Source organism: Protopterus annectens, chromosome 1.part2, assembly GCF_019279795.1.
Source record: "Protopterus annectens isolate FY-2018-M chromosome 1.part2, PAN1.0, whole genome shotgun sequence".
In the NCBI taxonomy this organism is placed as follows: domain Eukaryota; kingdom Metazoa; phylum Chordata; order Ceratodontiformes; family Protopteridae; genus Protopterus; species Protopterus annectens.
This window is the reverse complement of record NC_056727.1, coordinates 262,354,522-262,379,575: the sequence shown is the minus strand read 5'-3', so window position 1 is coordinate 262,379,575 and position 25,054 is coordinate 262,354,522. Positions and strand designations below refer to the sequence as shown.

Here is a 25,054-nt window from a genome sequence, read left to right as displayed (position 1 = left end):
ACTCCTTTAAATTCCAGACCTTGCAGTTAGCTAATTCTAATGCAAGAGGAGTAATTTTATAAATCACACTGAAGTGTTAGAATACAACTGGAAAAAAGAATTAGAAGCTTATAGGCTACCAGGACTGAATGATTATATCTCATTAAAGCCAATTTTAAAGGAAATGGGACTTTAATGTTAAATATTAACTAGAATTTATTACGTGTTTTATGTTTTTAAGGATGATCTACCTTAGCTGATGTTAGTGATCATGTGATTTTGATTTGTATTAAAAGTTTGGTTTCATTTTTTTTTAATTATTACCTGATAAAGTTATAAATGAAAATGCACTTAGATATATTAAATAAAGAGCCTTTTTGTGCAGGATGTTTTGGAGTGAATTCTTGGTTTCTAATACTCGTGTATGCATGACTCTGAACTTTGTTCAGGTAGCCCTTTTATCTTTTTGTAGTTCATAAAATACTTTCTGCTACTTTATGAATATAAAATCCTATGCATACAAAATCCTAGTTTATCAACCCCTCCCCTAATTTCATCATCATCATCCTTTTTCACTTTGATTTTTAACCTTCTCCACTCTATTTACGTTAACCTTAACACTAACTTTTAAAATACCCCGTCAAGTGAAATAACCATAAACTACCTTGCTCTAATCACCTTACTCCATTTAACACTAATCATCTTTCTCTCCCAAATGAATTCTTCAAACTCATGTCATCCTCAAATTCTCCAGCAGATACAAATATGTTTAACCCTTATATACGGCTAAAGGAACTAATACCATTTTCACTGTTTGTATCCTACAGTTCATGCCAATAATGAAGAGCTTCCACTTTCTTAATGTTTAGTCTTTCCCTGCATGTTCTTATCTGCTATAACAGAACCACTTTACTCCATACACCTAAACACCCTCATCTTATCATGTTCTCATAAGTATGGGTATTGCCAAACTAATTCATACAATGGGTACCTAGCTTACTGCTATAGCTTTTGTTTTATGTTATTCTAATTTATCTCCTGAAATTAAATTAAACTGCCTCAAAATGTTCCACAACATGGAAATGTCATTTTCTGGCTCTGCTAAGTATACAACAACATTAATGCAAATAAGACTATTTGTTTTCTCGATTACCACACTGGTGATATTCCTGAATTTGTGAAATCCTTACTTTCTTCGCTAATGGCTCTAAATATAAACAAATAATAAAAGAAAAATATAAAAAAGGGCACCCTTGCCTGGTTTCTTGGTGTGAAGACTGGTAGAGAAGGGTGAAGGCTGCCAGCCTAGTCAAATAGAATTTGATACATAATTCTGGCATGTGTAAATATGAATGTTGAAATAAAAGCTTGTTTTCTTAAATGTTGCATGTTGAACTTAAAACAATGTGGCAACATTGCCCTCTGCTGTAAAGAAAGCTAAGTCAAGCATTTGTTGTTGGTCCTTTGAAATTAAAATTAATTCATGTCTGTTCCTTTAAAGTTAGAATTTGGAGTCAATGAGTCTGGAGTAAGCATCCTGCCTATTGTTTTAAGGCTAAAGTTAATGACCAGAATTTACATATGGAATGTCCTTTATTGCTCTAAGTGTAAAATAATGTAAATGCAGTTAATATGTAGCCTGGGAACTCCAGGAAGGGTGAAAAAGATGATGTAATGTTCATCAGAACTGGAGTTTCAATTTAAACAGTGAGAACCAGAGACTGTGAAGCATTTTGATCTTGGACATCTAACCTACAGCATTGCCTGTGTCTTAAGTAAGTTATCTTAGAAGTGTGTTTTCTTGTAGAAATAGCTAGGACTATAAAGATTAGATTAAGTGTTTTTCTGTTATGTCAGAACGGTACTACTGATTTATTTTAAGTTTCTGTGTGATCTTTGAGCTCTTGAATAGCACTGTGGTGTAGTAGTATTGTCTTGCATTTTTAGTATTTATTATTAAATATTTTTAAAACCTTTTATCTGTGGCTGGTTTGTGTAGTGATAAGTTAAGCTCTAGAGTACATTGCATATTTATAGAGTTTATTGTACAAGGCCAAATAAGCCTTGATTGCTTAGTTACACTACTATTGGATACTAATATTGCACAGTAATAATTGGACACCCCTTTTAAGGGCCTTTGGGTAGCTGATAATTATTAGCAGGTGGTGGCAATGATTACTATTGTATAATCTGGGTATAGGGGCACAGCTGGAGAATCTGTGTCAGCCTTTCCCAGGAGTGTCTGTGAAGTTGTATAAATACTCATCTCAAAGTGTGTGTGTGTGTGTGTGTGTGTGTGTGTGTGTGTGTGTGTGTGTGTGTGTGTGTGTGTGTGTGTGTGTGTGTGTGTCAGCTACTTAGGCAGGGACACGAAGCACTGGTTGGATGGAGAGAGCACTGGAGGTTAGCTTGCCAGCTAGGCTGAGATCTGGATCCTATAGCTGTGCCAGTGGGGAGTCGTATTGGGGACCTGGGGAGCAAGGGAGCAACCAGCCACAGACTGACTGTGATCTCTTGGTGCACTTAAGGGAAATTGTACTTCACTGTGTGTATTTCTTATCCTTTCCTCTCATATGAGATGCCCTCTCTGGTGTTAGTGGTGAGGATTGAGGCTCCTTGATTGCCGGGCCAAGGCGCGGGCATCACACTTGGTTCAAACACAGCTTGTCAGCAAGAAACCCTGCCACCTTAATTCTTGCCTCCAACTCTTCACATATCCACCTTACTAACCCTATTGTTTTACCAGGGAATAAAAATGCTAGCTGGCTCATAAAATTCTACCTGGCTCTCTCAAATGCATTCTCGGCATCAAGGCTCACTAACTCTAGTGGTCTTCTGGATCACTATTGTTGTATAAATGTTTGTCTTCTCTTAATGAAACCACACTGATCCATCTGATATCTATAAATATCTACAATACTTTGATATCTACCAATTTTGGTAACATCTTTGCCATTCTCTTAGCTAATATAGGCAAATGCTTTATAATCATGATTTAAAATCAAAACAGTTCTATATGACAAATCTATATGAAGGGCCTTTACCCTCTTTCAGAAACAAACCCCCCCTCTGCTTTCAGTCAAGATGCTGGAATTCTCACCCTTTTTAAAATATTGTTAAACAAAGCCTTCAAGATCTTTACCATGCTCTTCCCTGCTGACAAATTTCCACAGGAATAACATCTGATCCTGGACAGTTCCCTGTTGATATATTGTACATCACTGTTTTTATTTCAACTTTTTTCTCCTCTAAACCTTGGTATAATGTTTTTCAATGATATTTCCATTTGTGCCTTTCTTCGTTTCTTTGTTCCTCTGCTTGATACAAATTTTCTGACAATTTAAAACAATCTCTCTAATACCTATATAGGATATCTTGTTATTTTTTTTTTCTCATAGATTCTCTAAGTTCGGCTGCAACTCTTTCTCAAGTCATTATGTTAAAAAAAATTTGGGCTGTTAAGTTATCAAAGAATAATTGCTTAACAGCATACTTTCAAACTCATGCATATCGTCAATATCATTATCATCATCACCCTCCCCATTTTCTACATGAGGTCAGGTTGTTGTGTCAACTGCCACCACCATCCTTCCTTCTCTGACAGTTCATACCCAACTGTAAACAGGTCTTCTCTCACACACTCCAGCCATCTCTTGGCTGCACATCCTTGTTTCCTTCTTGCCTTCTTCCTGTCTATTCCAAACTTTACCAAATCATCATCTGATTTACTACACATGACCAACCCGCCATAATCTGCTCTGCTTGACCTTTTCTGCAACTGGAGCTATTTTGGCCTCTGCAAGGATGTCCTCACTTCTTCATCTGTCTCAGAGTGTGCATCCTACTACCCATTCAGACAGATGATCTTCATCACAAGCTTCAACTGCTCTGCCTTCACTGCCCAGGCTTCTTTGCTACATGGACGCACTGGTCACATCACTGTGTTGTGCATCCTACTTTCTTGCTTCTTTGGAATTTTTCTGAAACACACAACCCCTGACACTCTGTCCTAGTTTGCAGCAGCATCTCTGATTCTAGCTCTCACTTCCTCATTCAGACTTCTCTTCTCCTCTACAATACCGGTCAGATCTCCAAAGCTGTTCTACTATTCTCCTCTTCTAGCTGAATTTTCAGCTTTTTAGGATTTCTCTCATTTGCTGCCATGCCAACTGTCTTGACCATGCATGGCTTCATGGTATGAGTCTTCGGTTTTGCTTTCCAGTTGCCTATCATTTGCTTAACTTTATGTTCAAAGTTTGTCTGTAGTGTAATCTTGTCTACTATCTATCTGTTATCTATCCCTTCCAATCTGTTTGCTAATGAAGCCCATTATTGGTATGAACAGGAACAGATTCAGAGCTGAACCCTGATGCATACCCAATTCAACTGGGAACTCCTCTGTGGGTCCATATACGTTTTATGCTTGTGTCAGTGGATCCTTGTACACAGTCTGCACTACTTCTACCAATTCTTCCGAGACTATGAACCATCACAGGACTGCCTCAAATCAGCCTTGTTGGGACCATGCCATATGCTTTCTCAAAATCAAAGAATACCCAGTTGGACTCATTCATCATGTGCAGCTTCTTCTCTGCTGTCTCAGAGCAAACATCGAAGTCAGGTGTGCTGCCATATATTCCAAATACTCCCTTATTTTACCTTTAGTACTCTGCAGTTGCTCCTCCTTTACCTGTTCTGTGAGATTCCCTTTTTTCTCAATACTTTAACCTTTGTCACCATTTGTAAATTGTGACTATTACTTCTTTCTCAATCATGCATTCTCTCTTATTTCTACCTAGCTTTTAAAGTCTATTTTCATTTTATCATATTGACTAGCTACACAACATCAGAAATAACTTACAACTTCTCTAGCAACTCTCAAACTAGATCTACAATCCTTACTTTAAATTCCTCCTTTTTATCAGGTAAGTAGGAAAGTAACCTTTACACATTATCCTGCATAATTTTTACATTTTATTGGAGCATGGCCTGATATACTTATTCGAGGAGTTTCAAAGTTTTCAATTACATGCACATGCTCCTGTGAAATATAATTTCTATCCAGTCTAGCCCAGATACTGCATCTTTTCATTAAAATATAAATTCCGAGTTCCAGCTACTAAATACTCATATTTGATAACAAACATTCTCATGTTTCTTCTGAAATCTACCTACATTTTTCACTCCTTTCTAGGTCCCTCCTCCTCCTCCTTTTTCACTACTGCAAATCAGTTTTCATTCCATTTCCCACTCATAAATATGCCCCACTGAAAGTCCATTATTTCTCCCAAAATTCTCCTAATCTCAATAACAGTTGTTTTTTGTTGAACATAAATATATGCCAGCATAATCCACCTATCCTATCAATAATCCGTTACTACTTCACATTTACCATCACTGTCATTTACTTCCTCTTCTGTCATGACTGCAGCCCCTCTTGCAGTCGGTATTACTACTTCCTATTTCTTTTGCCTCTATTTGCTGAATATCCATTCTGAAATCCTTTCTTTGTCAAATTTATATGATCATTTCTAAATGCACCCTACACTACACCTGCCACTTCAATAAAAAATACTCAAACACAAAAAAATCTAACTAAATTTTCAAAACCTGCTCTGTGATATCAATAAGACTTGTTGTCGGGACAGATTTGTGTCCCAGGGACTCCCCCATCTGTGGGACAGACTCTCTCTCCACATCACAGAGTACCTCATTATCCATTTTTAAGTGCAAACTGGATGGGAAACAGAAAATACACCCCTGGGATTCCACCTGTCTCTCTGCTGGACAGGGGCTCTGGGTGCTGATTGTCTAAACATGGGCTAAACTCTTGGCTAGGCTTATAAGGGCCAGTAGCATAGTAACCTCCTTATGATCCTATGAAAACAAAACTCTCCTTTTAACTCATAGCAAACACACAAAACTACACACACTTTTAAAAAAGGAAGTTGATCCCTCCAAATAAAAGCAGCTGCTTCTAAAGTCATGCTAATGCACCTAGACTGCAATCTCTGTTTTTATCTCATCTCTATTCCCCTGCCAGAAGTGAACAACAACATGCATGCTTTCAGTAAACATCAACCTTTAGCCTTAGGAAAACATACAATAGCTACCCATAAAATTGTGCACTGTTATACTTAGTGCATTAAAGTACTAAGACTGCTAGGAAGACAACTAAGTGTATAACTTTCACTTTCCAGAGCTTCAAACTCATACTTTACATTTTATTTTCACTGAACAGCATGACAACTTTCTTTTAAAAGTTAACTGCATAACACTTTGTAGATTTCACCTGGATCACACTGTTCAAACATCTCATGATTAATTTCCTTTACCAGAAGGCTGAAAGTCTTCAAACAAAAGTATCTGCTAATGGAAAAAAAAACGGAAGAACTACCATGTTCATGTCTGCAATAATTTTGTCTTTTTTTTTAATAGTTTTGCTTGAAAATTGTCTATGACTTAAATTAAGAACATTAATATAGCCATCCACAAGAGAAATAACACAGTTACACTCCCAACAGAGTACATCACATTAACTTTAAACGTGCTTCTTTCCAGTCTTTCTTAGCTTATCATCATGTATTCTTGGGTACATTACAACTAAGAAAATAAACTTTCTTTAATATCTCTAACACATGTAGCAGTGGCACATAAATTTTTCCCCCCACTTCACATTTAAAATACCTATTACCAAACTATGCAGAACTATTTAAAAAAACTGTAACTTAAATCAGAAACTTTTCTACAAAATATTGATAAGAACCCAAAATACTTTACTTGAACTTAATTCTTCAGCCCATGTAATGTCCTTCTAAACATGAATAACAACGTGGAGCTTATGCTCTACAGTTCTGCCATCAGTTTAACACAGTGAACAGACTTCCATTTTTTAATCTACTTCTTGCACACCCATATCTCATGTCTAAACTACATCTATTGAAACTGATGCTTTTTAGTTCTCCCTCTTATTCACTAATTTTACTTTGTTGCAGGTTGTCTTCCTCATCATCCTGATCTCCCAATCTATGTAGGTCTCTGGTTCAAGTCCAACATGCTCATGATTCTTTTATCAGCTCTGGGGCTTATGTTATTCAACATTTTCCTCTGAAACAAAAAAGCATCTTTGTGGGGGGTTCGTATCGGTAGAAGATTGAAAAGTAAAGTCCCATTCAGCTTGCTGTCTTACTTTTTGTTAGATAAATTTCCTTTTCCTCAATGGCTTGTACTTCATTCAGAAAAACATTTGACCCCCACACACACACACACACCCCTGCCTTTCAATATCCTCTGACTGCTGGGATAAAATTGACTCTCCTCTGCCTGATGTACAATGAATAAACATTTCCACAAGCACTGTAGTTTCCATCTTTTGTTATTTTTTTGTTCTGCTGTAGTTGTTTTCAATAGTACCTCTTTCTGCTAGTACAACTGCATCTTAACTAATATGGTTCTTATCTGCTTTCTGATGAACAGATTTGGAGCACACAGGCTATGTGCCCTCTCAATTACAAAATCCTGCAATGAATTACCAGTACAGTTACTTATTTGTGTTTTCAAAAACTTAATTCAGGCTGTTGCTTTCAGTTTCCCTAGTACAGCAAAATAAATAAAATCTCAGGTTTTCTCTACATGCTTCAAATTCAAACTCTGTTTTTTGAAACAACTCTTCTTGAGAAGCTTCATATTCAGAGAGTCTCTTCTTAAGTTCACTCTCCAAATACTGCAGTTTTATCGGCTCAGCTGTATAGCTACTTACAGCTTCTTCTACTTTTCCCCAGCCTTCTGTCATCTGACATACGTGTTCCTCCACATATCACTTGTTTTCAGCACTACTTGATTTATATTTTCCTCTAAATTGCTAGATGCCATCTCCTGAACTAAAGCTGAAACTGAACCGCTTTTTGTTGATCAGCTGCAAGATTCTTCTCAGCCAGAGCTGCTACTTTTTTGGTTGACTTTCACTTATCATTTTCTCCCAATTTCTTCTTTGCTGGCATCCAGGTAATGTAATTACCTACCAATAACTGACTTTTACCCAAACAGATAACCAAAAAAAAAAATGTTAGTGCCTGTAAAAGTTATCACATGTGCTGTAATCGACATATTACTCAGTCAACGGCCATCCTGGAAGTCCAGGAATCTGAGTGCTCTGTGCAATGGGTGAGTATATTGTATGAAGGTCATACTGGCAAGTACTAGTCAAGTAAGAGTGTACTTCTGTAAGTGGATCATACTAGGAAATGCTCAGTAAAGTGGGGCGGTGTTTACTATCTTTAAGACTGGGACTAGGGAGAAAGCTACAGTTTCAGATAAAAATAACCAACTATAAATGTTGCTCCCTTTGACACTGATTGCTAGTAGTTTTCTGTCAGATCAGTAAAAATGAGAGCTGGTTATAAACTACTGTAATCAAAAACCACCAAACGAAGTAATAATATATATCACAACAAACTCCAGGAATTAGACTGCAGGAATTTTTAGATATTTTCTGGATGTACTCTTAAAGGCTATGTTGTAGCCGAGGCACTAGAGTGAAGAGCATTGGTTTTGGAATAAAATATCTAAAAATTCCTGCAGGCTAATTCCTGGAGTTCGTTGTGATATAAACTACTGTAATGTTTAACTTTAAGAAGCCATATTATATGTGACCCAGTTTGGTTCATAGTAAGTACTAGGCTAGTTTGCTCTTGCAGGCCATTTTAAGCCTAGACAATTTCCTTTTTGTGCTCCAATTAATCTATCCCATTTGGTTAGAGACTGACCCTTACCCATCCTCCCATGGTCAATAATTATACATTACCCCTAATAAGAATAACAGAGATCACACCATAAATAATTTAAGGAGAGAGAGATTGCTTTTCTATATTTTGAATACTGTAGTTTGTTTTCTTTACCTTGTGTTTTGCTTGCATTCTGTTTTAACAGCATATTAAAACTTCAAAAGAGACCACAGCTCTCTCTGTTCTGAGTCAGGCAGAATACCACTGTCTTTCTAGTTGCCCGCCTCTTATGTTAATCTGACCATATATCTCATTTCTCTCTACTTTCACTGGTTTATGTGGGTAATCACAAAATCATCACTTTTGAAATCCCACCCCTTCAATTATTTAAATTTATTGGCCATCCTACTGTATTTCATAGTACCAAAATACAAAAGTGACCACCCCTTTCAGTCCATCTTGCTGTTTTAAAAATAGTAACTCTCCACTAAACCTTAACTTTTTAAACAGGTAAAACTCAAGTTACCTACTTTCACATCTAACTTCTCTAGTGCAGACTGCAGAGTGCATTCTTTTCAATCTTACCTTTAAGCATCCCTGTGACTAGCACTTTCTCTAATACCTGCTGGAAAGCACTAGGAAGCCTTAAACTCATACAAACACTGAACTCTCCTTGTTAACAAGGAGAAATTAATAGTAGGCACTAAACAGCCTATAATTGCAAAGTACCTTGCTAAGGAAACAGCTCCTATACTTTACAAAGAAAAAAAAAGCCCCAAACCAGGCATGTCCAAGGGTCAGCTTCCGGTGATTTCTCCTGTCCACCTGGTGAATCTGGGCATACTGGGGCAATGCAGCAATTGCCTCATGTACACAGACAACCCTCTCCTCCTACCACCCAACACTACAACCTGTGAGAGATGCACTTACATAGCCAAAATGGAAGCAAAGCTCTCTCCACCCAAGATTGTGCTAAACAGTCAAGAGGAGAAGGTTAACACCCACAATACACCTCAAGCAACAAATAGCCCTTCTAAACCCGCACCACCAACACCCACATATAGCAACACTAAATCCACATATGCAGAGGCCCTTAACTGTAACCTGCCCAAGCAACAAAGACCTCTGAAGCTGAAACGCAAACGAACACCAATCACAACCAATGTGTCACATACTTCACAACACCAGTGTGCCACCCAGCAACAGCCCCTAAGGCAAGACAATGTACCTAACACTTTAGTCATAGGTGACTCTATAGTCCGGCACACTGATGTCCCTCTCACCAGGTTGAATAAGGAGAAAATTACAGTCAGCTGCCTGTCGGGTGCCAGGATCCACCACATAATGCATGCACTCAAGTCACTCGACAACAAGTACAAATATGACTCTGTCATTGTCCATGTTGGAGTGAATGACTTGAGACGTACCTCCCTGGACTACATGAAAAGAGACATGGAAGAGCTCTCGGATCATGTGGCCCAGGCAGGTATGACCCTAGCCCTGAGTAGCATCCTGCCTTCGCCCAGAATGATACCACAATATAAGGATAAAATGATTGACTTCAACAGTTGGCTAAGCTTATGGTGTCATTCAAAGGGGGTCCAGTATCTGTCTGCCTGGGATGACATGACTGACAGACCACGATGCTTTGCCAGAGATGGTCTGCACCTGTCGCCCCTGGGATTCAGGTTACTGGCTAAGGCTCTTGCCACCCCTATAGTGCCTTTTTTAGGCAAACTTCAAAGGACAAAACCACCACCATAACAGGTACAAGCATGCAAAATCTGAAGGTAATGCTACTCAATGCTAGAAGTCTAAACCTCAAAATGCACTCTCTCGAGGCACTCCTAAAAATGGAGAACATCGATATCTGTGCAGTAACTGAGACCTGGTTCAAGGCTCCAGAGAGCACCCCTGCAATACCAGGCTACAACTCTTACCACACTTTTCGCCACCAAACCAGGACCGAAACACTAAAGGTGGAGGAGTGTCAATATTCACCAAGGATATTCACACCACCAGGCTAGTTGGCCAACACAATGTGTCTGAAATTCTCCAAGTGCAACTAACACTAGGTAAGACTGCAATTCAAATTGTAGCTTGCTACAGATCCCCACCATACCCCAAGATTCTCACTACACCTTTCTAAACATACTGGAAAATATTAAGATAGAACCAAACACCCTAATACTGGGTGATTTTAACTACCCTGCCATTAACTGGGAAAACTACTCATGTCCCAACACCTTTGCAACGGTTCTTGGAATTCATAAATTCCAACGCCCTGGATCAACTAATCCATAGTCCCACCAGGGCTCCAATATCCTAGACCTGGTCATTACCAACATGGGAAATCAATGCTCCATACCTATGGTCACCCCTCGTTAGTCAGGTCTGACCATAAGCTAATCACCCTTAACATCCACATCCCACCCCCAGTAAAGAAACCACCATAAAAACTTCTCCAAAGCCAACTTCATGCTACTCAAGTCAGAAGTGACAAACTTCATGACACCCATGCAGACGGGAACTGAAAGTTCAACTGCTGAATCCTACACTATGGCACTGTACGAGCACATCCACTCATGCATGAATCATGCCATCCCAAATAGAACCAAAATGCTCTCATCCAAAAAGGAAGCCAATCTGGTGGTCCCCTGCCATAAACAAACTTTACAACAAAAGGAAGAAATTTTTGCAGAAAAGAGGAAAATCCCAGGATGCAAAAAACTCCCTTACTAGCCTCAGTAAGAAACTGAGATGCCTCATAAAATCCTCCAAAGCTAGTTACGAAAATAAAATTGCCAAAGATTCCAAAGACAACCACAAAGCATTCTATAATTATGTCAAGAATCTAAATGGCAATGCTCAGATCTGCTCTGAGCTAAAACAGAATGGCATTAAATATACTGATCCGAAGGATATTGCCAATATCCTGGCAGATCAATTCAGTGCCAACTTCACCCCACTCTCACCCCTAAATGGCCCATCTCAATACCGAAGATTGCCAAATTCCAGTAATAACGCCACACAGGTACAAAACGCACTCTCTAAAGCCAAGAATACAGCATCCATGGGACCAGATGACATCCCGGGCTGTGTACTACATGAACTACAATATGAACTGGCACCTCACCTAAGTGTCATGTTTAATCATAGCCTCACCTCAGGTTTCGTGCCCACTGAGTGGCGCAGAGCTACAGTTATCCCAATCCACAAGGGGATCCACCTTGGATCCCGGAAACTACCGTCCCATCAGTCTGACAAGCCTTATCTGCAAGGCCATGGAGCGTATTATCATGGAACTTATAAACAAAGACATTGGCAACCTTCAAACACTGGACCCCACCCAGTTTGGATTTGTGAAGGGCCGATCTTGTCTCCTGAACCTGATTGACTTCTTTGAATCAGTCTCCAGAGCCATGGACAAGGGTAAGGTGGTCCACACAGCCTATCTAGACCTTGCCAAGGCCTTTGACACCATCCCCCACTCTGGAATCATAGATAAACTTACTAAGTTGGGCATTAATCCCTATGTCACCCAATGGGTTGCTAAATGGCTTACTGATAGAACCCACACTGTAAAAGTAGCCAACTCCAAATCCAGCTCCAGATAAGTGACAAGTGGAGTACCTCAGGGTTCAGTCCTGGGGGCCGCTCTTGTTTGGCATCTACTTCTCTGAAGTACAGGTCAACACTAAGGGACTCTGGCTAACAAAGTTTGCAGATGACTGCAAACTGGGAGCCATTATTGAATCCCCAAATGATGTGGATACTCTACAAAAGGGCCTTACAGAAACAGATGCTTGGTGCCAGAGCCATGGGCTCAAGATCAATGCCAAGAAATGTATTGTTATCCCTTTGGGAAAAACATGTATCCATGAATTACCATATAGGTGGCAGTACACTAAACACAGAAAGTGTGATAAGAGACTTAGGGACACAGGTGGACAGTGGTCTCACCTTCGATAACCACATCGCCACAACAGTCAGGAAATCCTTCTATGTGGCACACCTCATCATGAAGGGCTTTTCATCCAGAAAAAGGAGGTCATTGTCCCACTGTACTCATCCCTCATTAGACCCATTATAGAATACAATGCCCCATTTGGTATGTACCTCTCAAGACATCTGCAACAACTGGAAAGGCCTCAGAAATACCTCACTAAAAGAATCACAGGCCTAAAGCAGATGCCCTACGCTGACCGCCTTAAAAAACTCCAGCTATACTCTGTCGCATATCGTCTACTCAGAGGCAATCTCTGCTTAACATACAAGGCCATGTCAAACCCAGAGCTGTTGGACATGCTACACTTAAAGAAATCCCAATCCCTCAGAGCTACACGCTCCAGGGATCTAAACCTTGTCATCACAATAAACAAAACATGTTGGAGGGATAGGTTCCTGACCCAGAGACACCCCAGACTCTGGAATAGATTGCCCATACATGTCAAGCAGAGTGCCTCTTTGGACCTCTTCAAGAGGAACCTTGACGATTGGATGGGAGAAAGGAAATTCACCCCAGGGATCACGTCAGTCACCCTGCTAGACAGGGGTCCAGGAAAGTAAATAATGTGGGAAGAAATAGCCAGGGAATTGTTATGGCTAGGCTTGTATAGGCCCTAGGGCTGATAGCCTAGTACCAACCTATGAACCTATGAGAGTCATACATTGGATGAAGAATTTAGGAGTGGCCTCTCTCCACTGGTAGTACAGGGGGCAGTCCTTGGGTAAGTTTTCTGTTTTCCATCCATAGATCCAAGTTGTACTTGAATATGGACATGGTTGAAGTTTGTTTTATGTGGATAGGGAGTTTGTTCCAGAGCAGCGGTATTCTCTGTGACCTACATCTGTTCCTCCAAATCATTCTGATGTTGCATAAGAAGTTTAGATCCCTAGAATGAGTACATCTGACACCATCTGATGTGCCATAAATTCAGAGAATGCTTTGCATGCTAGACACAAGTCACCTCTTAGCACTCTGTAGGATACAAAGTATAGTGACATGGTTTTGAGTTGGTCCATATAGGACATATTGTTTATGCACTGCACCCTTTTAGTAAGGTATCTCTGTCGGTGTTCTAGTTGTTGCATGTGTCTGAACAGATGCATGACAAAGAGGGCACTATATTCAATGACTAGCCTAATGAGGGCAGACTAAATGGGGGTAATGGCATCCCATAGATCTAGACACAATCCCTTTGTTTATAAGTTGGGCAATATAGAAGGGCTTTCTTTCAACAATGGACACATAATGGTCAAAAGTTAGGTCACGGTCCACAACAGTTCCCAAACTCTTAGGGTTCATAAACAACTGGAAAATGTTTTCCAAGAAGAAGTACATGTTTCCTAGTTGCAACTGTTATTGACAACTGCTGAGTGATTGAAGCATTGAATTTATGAAGAGGGATAATTTTAAACTGGCATTAACCTAAATTTGGAAATGGCCATCATGTATGGGTGCTAATACAATCAGTTCTCAAGCTATAAGAATTTGTCCTTATCCTCCCAGAATTAAAATATGTGACAAAGAGACCTTTGCATTTGTGGAATGTGTGATAAGTGTCTGAATTAACTCAATGAATCCTACAAAAATGACAGAAAGGTAATGAGATGTTAGCCACATGACACAGGCTACCCTAACCATTAAGCTATTTTCTTGGTGACACTCTAATCTACAATATTGTTCTGGAGTCAGAGCAAAGGCTTACACAATCTTACTGTCTCCAGTCATTAAACTGATACCTCAGTACAGCATCATGACTGAAAAAAGGAAAAGTATAAAGGAGATGGAAGGTGGAATACTATTATAAAGGTAGAAACACTTCAGTCTTCTACTCTGACGATGACTTTCTCACATACACTATACTTCAGTGACACTGATTTTGCAGTACTGCATGGGTCGATAATCATCAATGCATTTAAATCTGTGTGGAGAACAGCAGCCATGCCTAACATACAGGACACAGAAGCAGACTGCTGTCTTCTGTGTAACCTGAAGGAGTCCCTGGGTTGAATACTGATCTAAGTAGATGGTAGGAATGTGTGCCTCCTTCTTGCTGATGTGCCATATCAGTCATTCTAGTACTGTCTTTCATCAACCAAGAGGCCATTGGGGTATTGTCTGTCAACATTAGGAAAAAGGATGTGCAGATAGGCATCTTTCATATCCAAAGTGACCGGGAAGTTGTTCGTTAGCAACTAAGAAAGGATGGACTGCATGGTAAACACAGTGAATTTCTTAACTGCTACAAAACTACAATGGGTCTACAAAAGCTCTCTTTTTAGTTACAAAGAATAATCCTGAGTAAAAAGAAAAAAAACATTCTTCATTCTGCTGCTGAAACAACAGCTAAAGCTTTGCACTCTACAAGTTGTTGGTTAATGGACTTGGCAAAGTACAACTAGTACTTGGAAAAAGAGGACATGCCAAGTCAAGAAATAAAGTCTAAGGATGTAGCATGAAGTCACACAGTTCGTTTTTAAGAAAAGGTGATATGCCAAGAAAACTGTCTACTTGGGGTGCAGCTTAGAATTTCAGCTCTCATTAACCATCAGTCCAAGTTCTAGAAAAAATAAATAATTCTTCCATCCAGGTGGTTTTGAAGAAGTGAGGTTATAGGTAAATGAAGACAGTCACAGCTGGAAGGTTCCAAAGGTGGCTGAAACAGACCTACCCAAGATGCGAGGCTCTGCTACCTCTGCTGGCCCCTTTCTCCTGCCTTGCTTGCTGTCTTTTTTGTTCTGAAGTCCATATAACATCATTGGGTGAAAGTGTTTAACTTTTTTAATAAAATGTGTCTTAGTGTGATTTCTAACATGGTTTGTTCTGGACTATCCTGGACACCAGACATTTTATTTTCCACATTTCGCTTGGTTATTGTTTTTTTACAACATGCAACCGCAGTACGTTTGGTTACCTTTTTTGTTTATAATGACTCAGCATTTTTTTATTTTCTATAAAATGTCTATAGTTTACTCAGGCAATTCTTAGAAAGTCTGGAAACTGATGGGTGGAAGAACTGTTTAACAAAATTCACAGTCTTCCTCTTTTCCTCAAGTTTCTTCAATATTTCTTGGGAAGGAAGGGCAAAGGAAATATTTAGCGGTGCATTCAACAGCTATCCCTTTGCTTTATATGAAAAAGGCTGTGTCTGTAACCATGCATTCCTCCTTACCACCATCCCCAATGGCATTTGCTCTGGAACAGGTATCAAGTGCATCATAGCCATATACAGAAAAGGGACTAAAAATACATCAATCCAAATGGTAACAGATGAAAAACAAACAGGCTGATAATGCCACACAAAGCCTACTGCAAAAATTAAATAAATAAAACTGCAAAATAACAGCCATTTACAATCAGATATCAAATAGTAAATCTGTGTACTCCTATCAGCTTCACAAGAGCCTGCAGCTGTAACTATTGAAAAAAAGGATGCTTACTCGTCAATGTAAAACAAACCTCTCAAGGTTAAGTCTGAGAACCACAACAGTACACTAAAACTCAGTTAAAACATAGAACATACAATGACTTCAAATACTGATAAAGTGATCAATGATGCTACAACACACAATTGTCAGAGTAAATCACAGTGCAATCATTCATGCAGTTTAACTGTAGCTGAGTTGCTGCTTCCTTACATTTAAGTCAATGTCTTGCACTGCATCCCTAATAGCTGATATTGCACGGACTGAAACACGACTGTCTGTTGGCAAGATTAAAATTATTAGGGGCTAGTCAACCTACAGATGCAGCAGAATATAAAAGGTCCATCTTCTAAAGTTCAAAATATCTTATGCAAGATCACCCAGAACCAAACAGCTTCCTTACACGCCACCTCCTGTCTTAATATAAGATGAACTATAAATCATGGCTAGAGTCTTGTACATGCATAAATATTTACATTATGCAACCTGATTTCAGAGAAATGTAAAGGGACTATTTTATTTTCATAAATACAAAAAAATATATAAAAAAGCACATTAAAAAAATATTTAAAAATAAATTGACAAAAACAAACACAAAAGGCATTTTCTATGTGCCATAATATCTTCAAAGTGGGCGCGACAAGAAAATGGATTTCCGGAGATGAGAAAACCCCATGACTGGGCATCAGGACCCACAACATCCCTGAGTGTTTTTTTACTTACCTAAAATGCCCACATTGAAGTGCATGACTGCTTAGTTAATCAAGTTTTTCCCCAACTAGTCTGCCTTTTAATACTGTTTCCCTCACAGACTCATCCCAAGTCTCTTTGACTGTATCTTCAGTCTGCTTGAGGATTTCCCCATGGTACAACATGTACGTCTGACAATTTATAGAGACCTTTTTCAGCTCTATGACACTCTCCCTGTCACTTAAAACAGTGTTTGGGTATGGTACCAGCTTGGAACACAAAGAAACAGCCAAAGAAATAGCTTCTGGATCTTCTTTTTTTTTTTTTAACTGGTCATGCACTCTATAAACTCTGTCAAGCTTTCTGGGCACAGAAGATTGGGAGTCAGAGTCAAGAAAAACAATGTAAAAATACATCCGCATAATCCTGCACTATAGCAGGGACTACTGAAAGGTTTACTTCTTCTAACCCCTAACTGCTCTAAATATCTTCTAAGATTTTAGAATCTGCAGTCCACTCTCCCCACCAGAAGTGCTCTTTATATTAAACAGACCCCTCAAAGACAATGTCTACTAGAGATGGGGGGGGGGGGGGTGATGGCAGCTTAACTGTTTTCATGTTTGTCCCATAAGCCATGAAAGAGTGGATTTGGACCAAAAAGACCAGACCTTCTCCTTCCAACTCTGTTTTAGGGTGAAGGGATTACTATTCCATTTCTTTTGTGTAATTAACCATTAAATGGAGAATGATGGGGGAAGGGAAAAAATGAGGCAGCCTTTTGCAAGGCCACAAGATATTTTTTCTGCAAATCTTTAACAATCAAATTGCAAAGGTACTACTGCAAACATCTGAACAGCAGGTATCCATAGCTCAAGTGCCCAATCTATGAACACTGGCAGGACAGACACTCTCACTGAAGGGGGTTGTATAGTGGGAGTAGACACATAACGCTAAGGAATTTTCAACAAAATGCTGGAAATGCCTGCTGCCAGCATTGACTGGGAACAGGACTCTCAATAAACCTCTAGCAGAAGGTTAATGCCCTGCATGAGTGCCTGTGACTAGAGTCCTGTTGAGGTACAGTAATGACAATTTCTGAAGTTTGATTTTCTACGACACTGCTGATCCACTATTTATCTCCAAAGGGCCTACTACAGGGGGAGCTACATCTGGTTATTAACCTAGCAGTAGGTGAACACAGCTGTGCCTCAATCCAGGTCTGGGAAGATCTGGCCTATACAGATTTCCCCGAGACTTCAAGAGCCAACACTCACTATCTCCCCTTTGTGAATTCTCAGACTAAATCCTAAATCAGCTAGACCATTCTGTACTGCTTGTGCAGCCTTTTTAAAGGATTCCTTATGCCTTTTACTATGCTCTGCAATGGCCAAAGGTCCATCTGCTAAGTGAAAGGTAGATGCCCTTGTCTCAGTATCACCAGTTTTCTATGCTCAACAAAGGCCTCAATTCTCCTGACAGTCCCCAAAGTACCCTTTTTATTAAAAGTTGTAACATTTTCACAACTGGTTACACCATGCTCCTAAACAAGACCAAATAAATATAAACGACAGTTCTTATGAAGTATCTGTCTCCCACAGGGAATCTTCCTGTTGACTTTCTCAGGGGGCATAATTAGCCACCAAAACAATAATTAACAAACTCCACAAAATAAATGACCGAGTTGCAATAAAACTACATAAAGCAAGAGGCAAAGACTAAAAAGGCACTAACTGCTCTTGAATCAATGCCTAGAATCAATCAGACATGAAAGAAAAATGATTGTTCCAGTTTCAAAATAATAATAATAGTAAGTGAAGATGACTTGGGTTACTCCCTCCTTATAGTCAAATTTCCAACTAGCACCTACAGAGAGAGGAAGTAACCTAGCACCTGGTCTGGTGATGTTTAACTGCTCCTGAATTCAAGCTGGAAGACTGACATGCACATGGGGCAGTCCCCCTACATTTCTGAAAGCACTGTGGAATGATCCTTAGAATGGACATTACACACAATGAAATTCTTTAGATGGACTCTCAAAGAAAGTTATAACTGCTGCTATTTATGCTGAGATGAAGGGCTAAAATTAACTCAATCCCTTCAGAACTCTTTTTAGAGGTTTACAGCATAATGTTTTAAAAGTCATTGGTGTCAAACACATCAAACTAGAGTTAGAATGAAGTCTATCTGATCAAACAAGTCCAAGACCAAACTAAGATCTATCACACAGGCATTCTAAATAAACTCTGGTTTGTCTAAAACATTCTCCTAAAACCTGACTTATATCCAGAAGCAGTTCAGCAAAAACTTCTTTTAGGATTCAATACGTCTCCCCAAGACTGAATACAGAAAAATGAAATAAACTAAGTTTATTTACTTTTAAAAAAAAAAAAAGATGATCTAGGGAAAGTACTGCTCCTGTAAAGTTAAAGGCAGAGCGAAACACAGGCTGCAGGAAGAAACAGGACATAAAACAGTAGGATGCATACAATATTTTTGAGAAACCAGAAATCTGGCATACTTATATTTCCAATGCATTGGTTAAAGTTCAGAATAATCAGCAGAGAGGTGGTACATATAAAATACATGGTTTAAAGGATAAGTTGGGATTAGAACACGCAAGTTTAAGCACTATTCTATCTAAAGTCTCACCTGGTTACTTGCATTTCTTTTATCATTGTTTGCATTTCTTTGATCTGCTGGGGCAGTTTTCTGATCTATACTACTGACTGAAGAACAGCCTGGGGATTTGTCAACAGTGAGTGGCACACTGCTGGAAGGAGCTGGATCTTCATCAAGAAGTTGTTCATCTAATATCTGGCTGTTACTGAAAAATAAGAGCAAGTGGGTGACAGGAAATAAATACCAACCATCAAAACCAAACTGTACAAACAAAATTAAAAGCTATGATGAGCTGGCAGGCCAGCAGAAGTAAAATGTGTGTTAACACTGAAAATATATTTTCTACTGTTCCATTTTACTTGCTTGTCAAATAATCAGCATGAAAATGTTCTCATTAATTACAGCCAGACTTCTCAATCTTCTAAAATATAAACTGTCCAAACCTCAAATTATTAGAAAATTCAAAACTTTCAATTTAATTTTCAAAGCACATGCTAAGAAAAAAAGTACAGTTGTATACACTTACCAGAAATGTAGATGTTTGACTGTATTCACTGTTGCAGTCATCACCTGTGGGTTATCCCTGTGGTAGCCCATGGCTGGCCCGAATACCAGAGTCAATGTTTTTCTGCGTCGGCTGCAGTCACCTGTAGTCTGATGTCAGGTCATCAGTGCTATAAAGCAAGGCAGCCGATGTCATTACATCACTTTTTCTTGCCCTAACCAGTCAGAAACACAAGGAAATAAGGTAAAGTGGGAAGCTTATGTCCCCCAAGGGGAAGAAGATACAAGGGGGATGGAGGGAGGGAAACCAGGACTACAACAGTGAATAAACTCAAACATCTACATTTATGGTAAGTGTACACAACTGTACTATGTTCTTTGTGTTTCACTGTTGCAGTCATCACCTGTGGGAGGATTCCCAAAGCTGAGGAGAAGGGTGGAAGTATAGGTTAGAGCCCTAGGCATGGGTCAGCAAGCACTGCAGAACTGCAGAGACAAACCCTGCCCTAGACTTAAAAAAAAAAAAGAGGTACGCGGTAATGATTTGTAAAGGTATGGACAGAGGTCCAGGTGGCAGCTTCCAAGATGTCCCTGGTGGGGACTCCTCTGAGGAAGGCTGTGGAAGTAGACGCTGCCCTAGTGGAATGGGTACAAATAGACTTGGGGGGGGGGTGCCCATGCAGTCTGTAGCAGAAATGGATACAGTGTGATATCCATTTGGAAATGGGCTTCCCCTCTGCCCCTGGGGCAAAACTGCCAAGCAGCTGGTCTGTTTTTCTGAAGGGTTTAGTATGGTCCAGATAGTATCTAAATTGTTTCTGCACATCTAGCGAGTGCAGAATTCTTTCCTGCTTGTTTTGAGGGTTGGGAAAGAAGGTGGGTAGGTGTATGGCCTGGTTGAGGGTCACATCAGATACCACCTTGGGCATAAAGAAGGGGTTAGTGCTCAGGGAGACCCTGTCTGCATGGAAGGTGATGAACGGCTCAATAGCCATGAATGCCTGAAGTTCTGAAACCCTTCTGGCTGAGGTGATAGCTAGTAGAAAGGCAGTCTTCCAAGAGAGGTACTTCAATTCTGTTGAAGCAGCAAGTTCGAAAGAAAGTAAGGTTAGTTTTTCGGAAGCATAATTCAGGTCCCAGGCTGGTGTGGGAGGCCTTCAGGGAGGTCTGATATTAGAACTCCCTCTGAGGAATTGTTTAATCAAAGGATGAGAGAAGAGAGGTAGGTCTGAATCATAATGGGCTGAAATGGCTGAGGCATGGATTTTAATAGAAGAGAAGGAGAGGCCACTTTTGAGTAACTCGGCTAGGTAAACCAAGATAAGAGGGATGGAAGGATGTGAGGTACTGACCCCTCTGGACTGGCTCCAGGAGCAGAATCTTTTCCATTTCCTTGCGTAAGATTTTCTGGTGCTGGGCCTTCTGGCTTCTGTGATAATATCTAGGACCTGTTTGCTTAACAGGGACTCCTTGTTAGCTTTTAAAGTATAAGCCATGCTGAAAGATTAACAGTCTGCAACTATGGGTGCAGTAACCCCCCCCCCCACCTGGGTCAAGAGGTCTGAGATCAGGGGAAGCTGCTTGGGGGGGGCTGTAAGGTCAGGCTGCGCAGTAAGGGGTACCAATGCTGTCTGGGCTAATCTGGAGCAATGAGGATGGCCTTTGGTCTCTCCTCCCTTATTTTCATCTGTACCTTAGGAATAAGAGGCAGGGGAGGGAACGCGTACACAAAGAGGGAGTTCCAGGGGAAGGTCAAGGCATCCACTTTCCATGCTAAGAGGTGATACTCCCTGGTACAGAACTTTTGCAGCTGGTGGTTGAGGTGCCGAAGCAAAGAGATCCACCACTGGAGTCCCCCACTCCTGAGTGATTTGCAGAACGATTTCCCTGTGGAGCTGCCATTCGTGGAGGTCCAGCAAGTTTCTGCTTAGCTGGTCTGCCAGGATGTTGTTGACCCCTGGTAGGTATTGGGCAATTAGATGTAAACCCATGGAGGCGGCTGTCAGCCAGAGGTTCATGGCTAGCCTGCACAGAGGGTAAGATTGGGCCCCCCCCCCCCGTTTGTTGATATACGACATTACTGTGGTGTTGTATATATTTTATAAGGAGAACCCCTGGCCTGAGATGGGGTTTGAAGGATGTCAGAGCCTTTTGTACTGCCATCATCTCTTTCTGATTGATGTGTAAGGGAAGGTGCTGGGCATCCCAAAGACCTTGGGTGCACCTGCCTGCTAATTGAGTGCCTCAAGCAATGTCTGAGGCGTCAATGGTGATGGTCTGGCCATTAGGGCAGAGGATGAAGGGAAGACCCTTGTTCTTGGCACAGGCCTCTGCCCACCAAAGAAACTCAGCCCTTATATATGGGATCAGAGGGAGAGAGGTCTCTAAAGACTGAGAGCGCTGACAGCAAAGGTTCTTTAGATACCACTGAAGTTTTCTTATGTGAAGCCTGACCAGAGGAATTGGAAGGATGCAAGATGTCATGTACCCCAGGGCTTGCAGGAACTTCCTCACAGTGAGGTGACTTCTGGAAGCCAGCTGAGTAATGTAGAGAGGCAGGAAGCTCTGCTTTTCTGGGGATAGGAGGGACATTTGGGATGCTGTGCCTTGCAGAGATGCCAAGAAAATGATGTTCCTGGTGGGAGTTTGCTTTGATTTTTTCTCATTGATGGTGAACCCTAAGGAAGTTAGGAGCAATTTGACAAAGAGAAGGTCCTAGAGCAGCTTTTCTTTGCAGTCTGCCTGAATGAGGCAGTCGTCCAGGAAAGGGTAAATCTGTACATTTCTCTGTCTGCAAAATGTTATGGCCAAGGCTAAGCATTTGGTGAATACTCTGGGTGCAGTAGATAAGTCAAAGGGCAGCTCTGAGAACTGAAAGTGCTGTGATCCTGCTCTTTTAGGTCTAGGGTCACTAGCCAGGCATTTTTTGTCAGCAAAGGCAGCAGCTGCTGCAAAGTTAGCATTTTGAATTTGGGGACCACCAGGGAGGTGATCAGAATGGACAGATCCAGGATGGGGCGCCAAGTGCCCTCTTTTCTGGGAACAAGGAATAGTCTGGAATAAAAGTCTTTGCCTGTTTGATCTGAGGGGCAGGTTCTACCGCCCCCTGGGATATGACAGTTTGGACCTGTTTCAATGCCTCTGCCCACTGATTTGGAGGTAAGTCTGGGTACCCTCTTGGAATTGGGAGTTCGCTGAAGGAGAATTTATATCCCTGAAAAATTATCTTTAAGACCCATTGGTCCTTTGTTACAGAAAGCCAATTTTCTTTGAAGAAGGAGAGCCTTCCTCCTAGCTTTTGGTGAGAGAAGGGAGGACAGATGGGGGAGGGGGGTCACTGTGAATTTTTGCCATAGAAGGGTGACTTAGAACACCCTGCTTTAGGGCGGAAGTGGTCCACTGCTTGCTTCTCTGCTGGCCCTGGGATAGGGGCCTGGATGATCTGTACCTGCGGGGCTTACCTTCACCCTGTCTGCTAGGTGCAGGGAAGGACCATTGCTTAGAGGGAAAGTTCCTGCTGAACCTGGGAGATTGAACCTGAAAGAAATCTTTTACTGTTTGCATAGATTTTGCTTTGTCTATCTTTTTAAGCACCTCTTCTGCTTTAACTCCAAACAAGTGGTCGTTATCCAGGAGTGCATCAATAGGTTTAGACTTGACATGATCAGGGAGAGGTTGTTCCTTCAGCCATGCATGTCTCCTAATGACAGATCCTGACACTGCTGCCCTGCTAGAGGCTTCTAGGGCATCATATCCACAGTGTAATGAGTGTTTGGCCACTTGACAAGCAGAGTGCAGTAAATCTGATAACTCTTTTGAATTGGCACAGTCAGGAAAGGTAGAAGTCTTTTGTTTTAATAGTTCCAAAGTGTGTTGTTGATGTTTTAACATATGGAACTGACAGTTGAGTGCTCAGATAGCTAAGGTTTCAGAGGTTTATACATTTTTACCTCATCTGTCCAGAGCTCTGGAATCCTTGTTAGAAGGAATAGGATTCTTGGCAGAACTAGTCTTAGCTTCTTTAGGTCCCTGTGTATTGACCTCTGGGTCTGCAGCAGGATTTCCGTACAGGTATTCGTGAGAATCTGGTACTCTGTAATATCTGTCAGGTTTACTGGGAGCAGGTTGGAGGGCATCAGGGGCTACGATGGATTCATGGAAAACATCATCCACCACTTCTAAAGTAGGGGAGATGGCCAGGGGTCTGTGCTGGGGCAGGTCCAGAAACTCTCTAAGTATTTTCTTAGACTGAGGGATGTCCTGAGATTCCCAATGGAAATGTTCCCAGAGGGTGTGAAAGGTTTCCCCAAAGGAAAGGTCCTCTGGAGGGGAGGCAGAAGGGATGGATTCCTCTGTATCTGAATCCTCATAAGCAGTCAGAGGTTTCTGTTCCTCTTCAAAATATGAATAGTCAGATTACTCAGAATCCTGTTCTGCATTAATTTCTGGAGAAGGGTGTCTTTTCCTTTTAGAAGTTGTGGCCTGACTACCCCGGATAAGGGAGATGAGATCCTCCATCATTTTAAGCATTTGTGCTTGGGGTGGTGGAGCAGGAGCAGGAGCAAGATGGTGGCTAGAAGAAGCTTTTCTAGGAGTGGCCTGGCTTCTAGGCCTGACAGAATCTGTCAGTTTGAGAGAAATGGTAGTCCAGATTCGGTAGTGTGAAAGGCCTCCTCGGAAGCCAGTGCCCGTGTTGCGGCTCCAGACCCAACTGAGGCAGAGATAGCCAAAGGCTCGGAAGACGAACATTTCTGCAAAAGGGCTCGGTAGAGGCCTGCATAGATATCAAATAGGGCATCAGGGGCAGCGAAAGCACCTCACTAAATTCCGGAGAACTGACAACCTGCTTAGCGGTAGAGTCGTCGGACGGCTTAGCCTTGTGTGGTCTGTTTCTATCTTTATCTCTGCGTTTTTTTCGGAACATCCACAGATTGTTGGCTGACAGATGCCAAATCGGAATGTGAAGACGGAAGACGAAAAAAACTGTCTACAATAAGAGCTCTACGGCGAATGGTTCTTGCATTAAAGCGGGCCCGGAAACGTCGTGGTCTAGGCCTAAACAAGTGATGCAGTAAGAATGGAAGTCCCGGTGTGGGATCTGCTTTCCA

General features: G+C 40.9%; 1 protein-coding gene across 1 annotated transcript in view; it reads right to left on the bottom strand.

Annotated features, from left to right (window-relative positions):
- LOC122792349 (aprataxin and PNK-like factor) overlaps window positions 1–25,054 on the bottom strand; it is a 679,332-nt gene that overhangs the window by 321,632 nt on the left and 332,646 nt on the right. Inside the window, exon 4 of the mRNA XM_044060142.1 lies at window positions 19,473–19,647. Within this exon, the coding sequence (XP_043916077.1) occupies window positions 19,473–19,647 (175 nt within the window). The remainder of the gene's footprint in view (window positions 1–19,472; window positions 19,648–25,054) is intronic.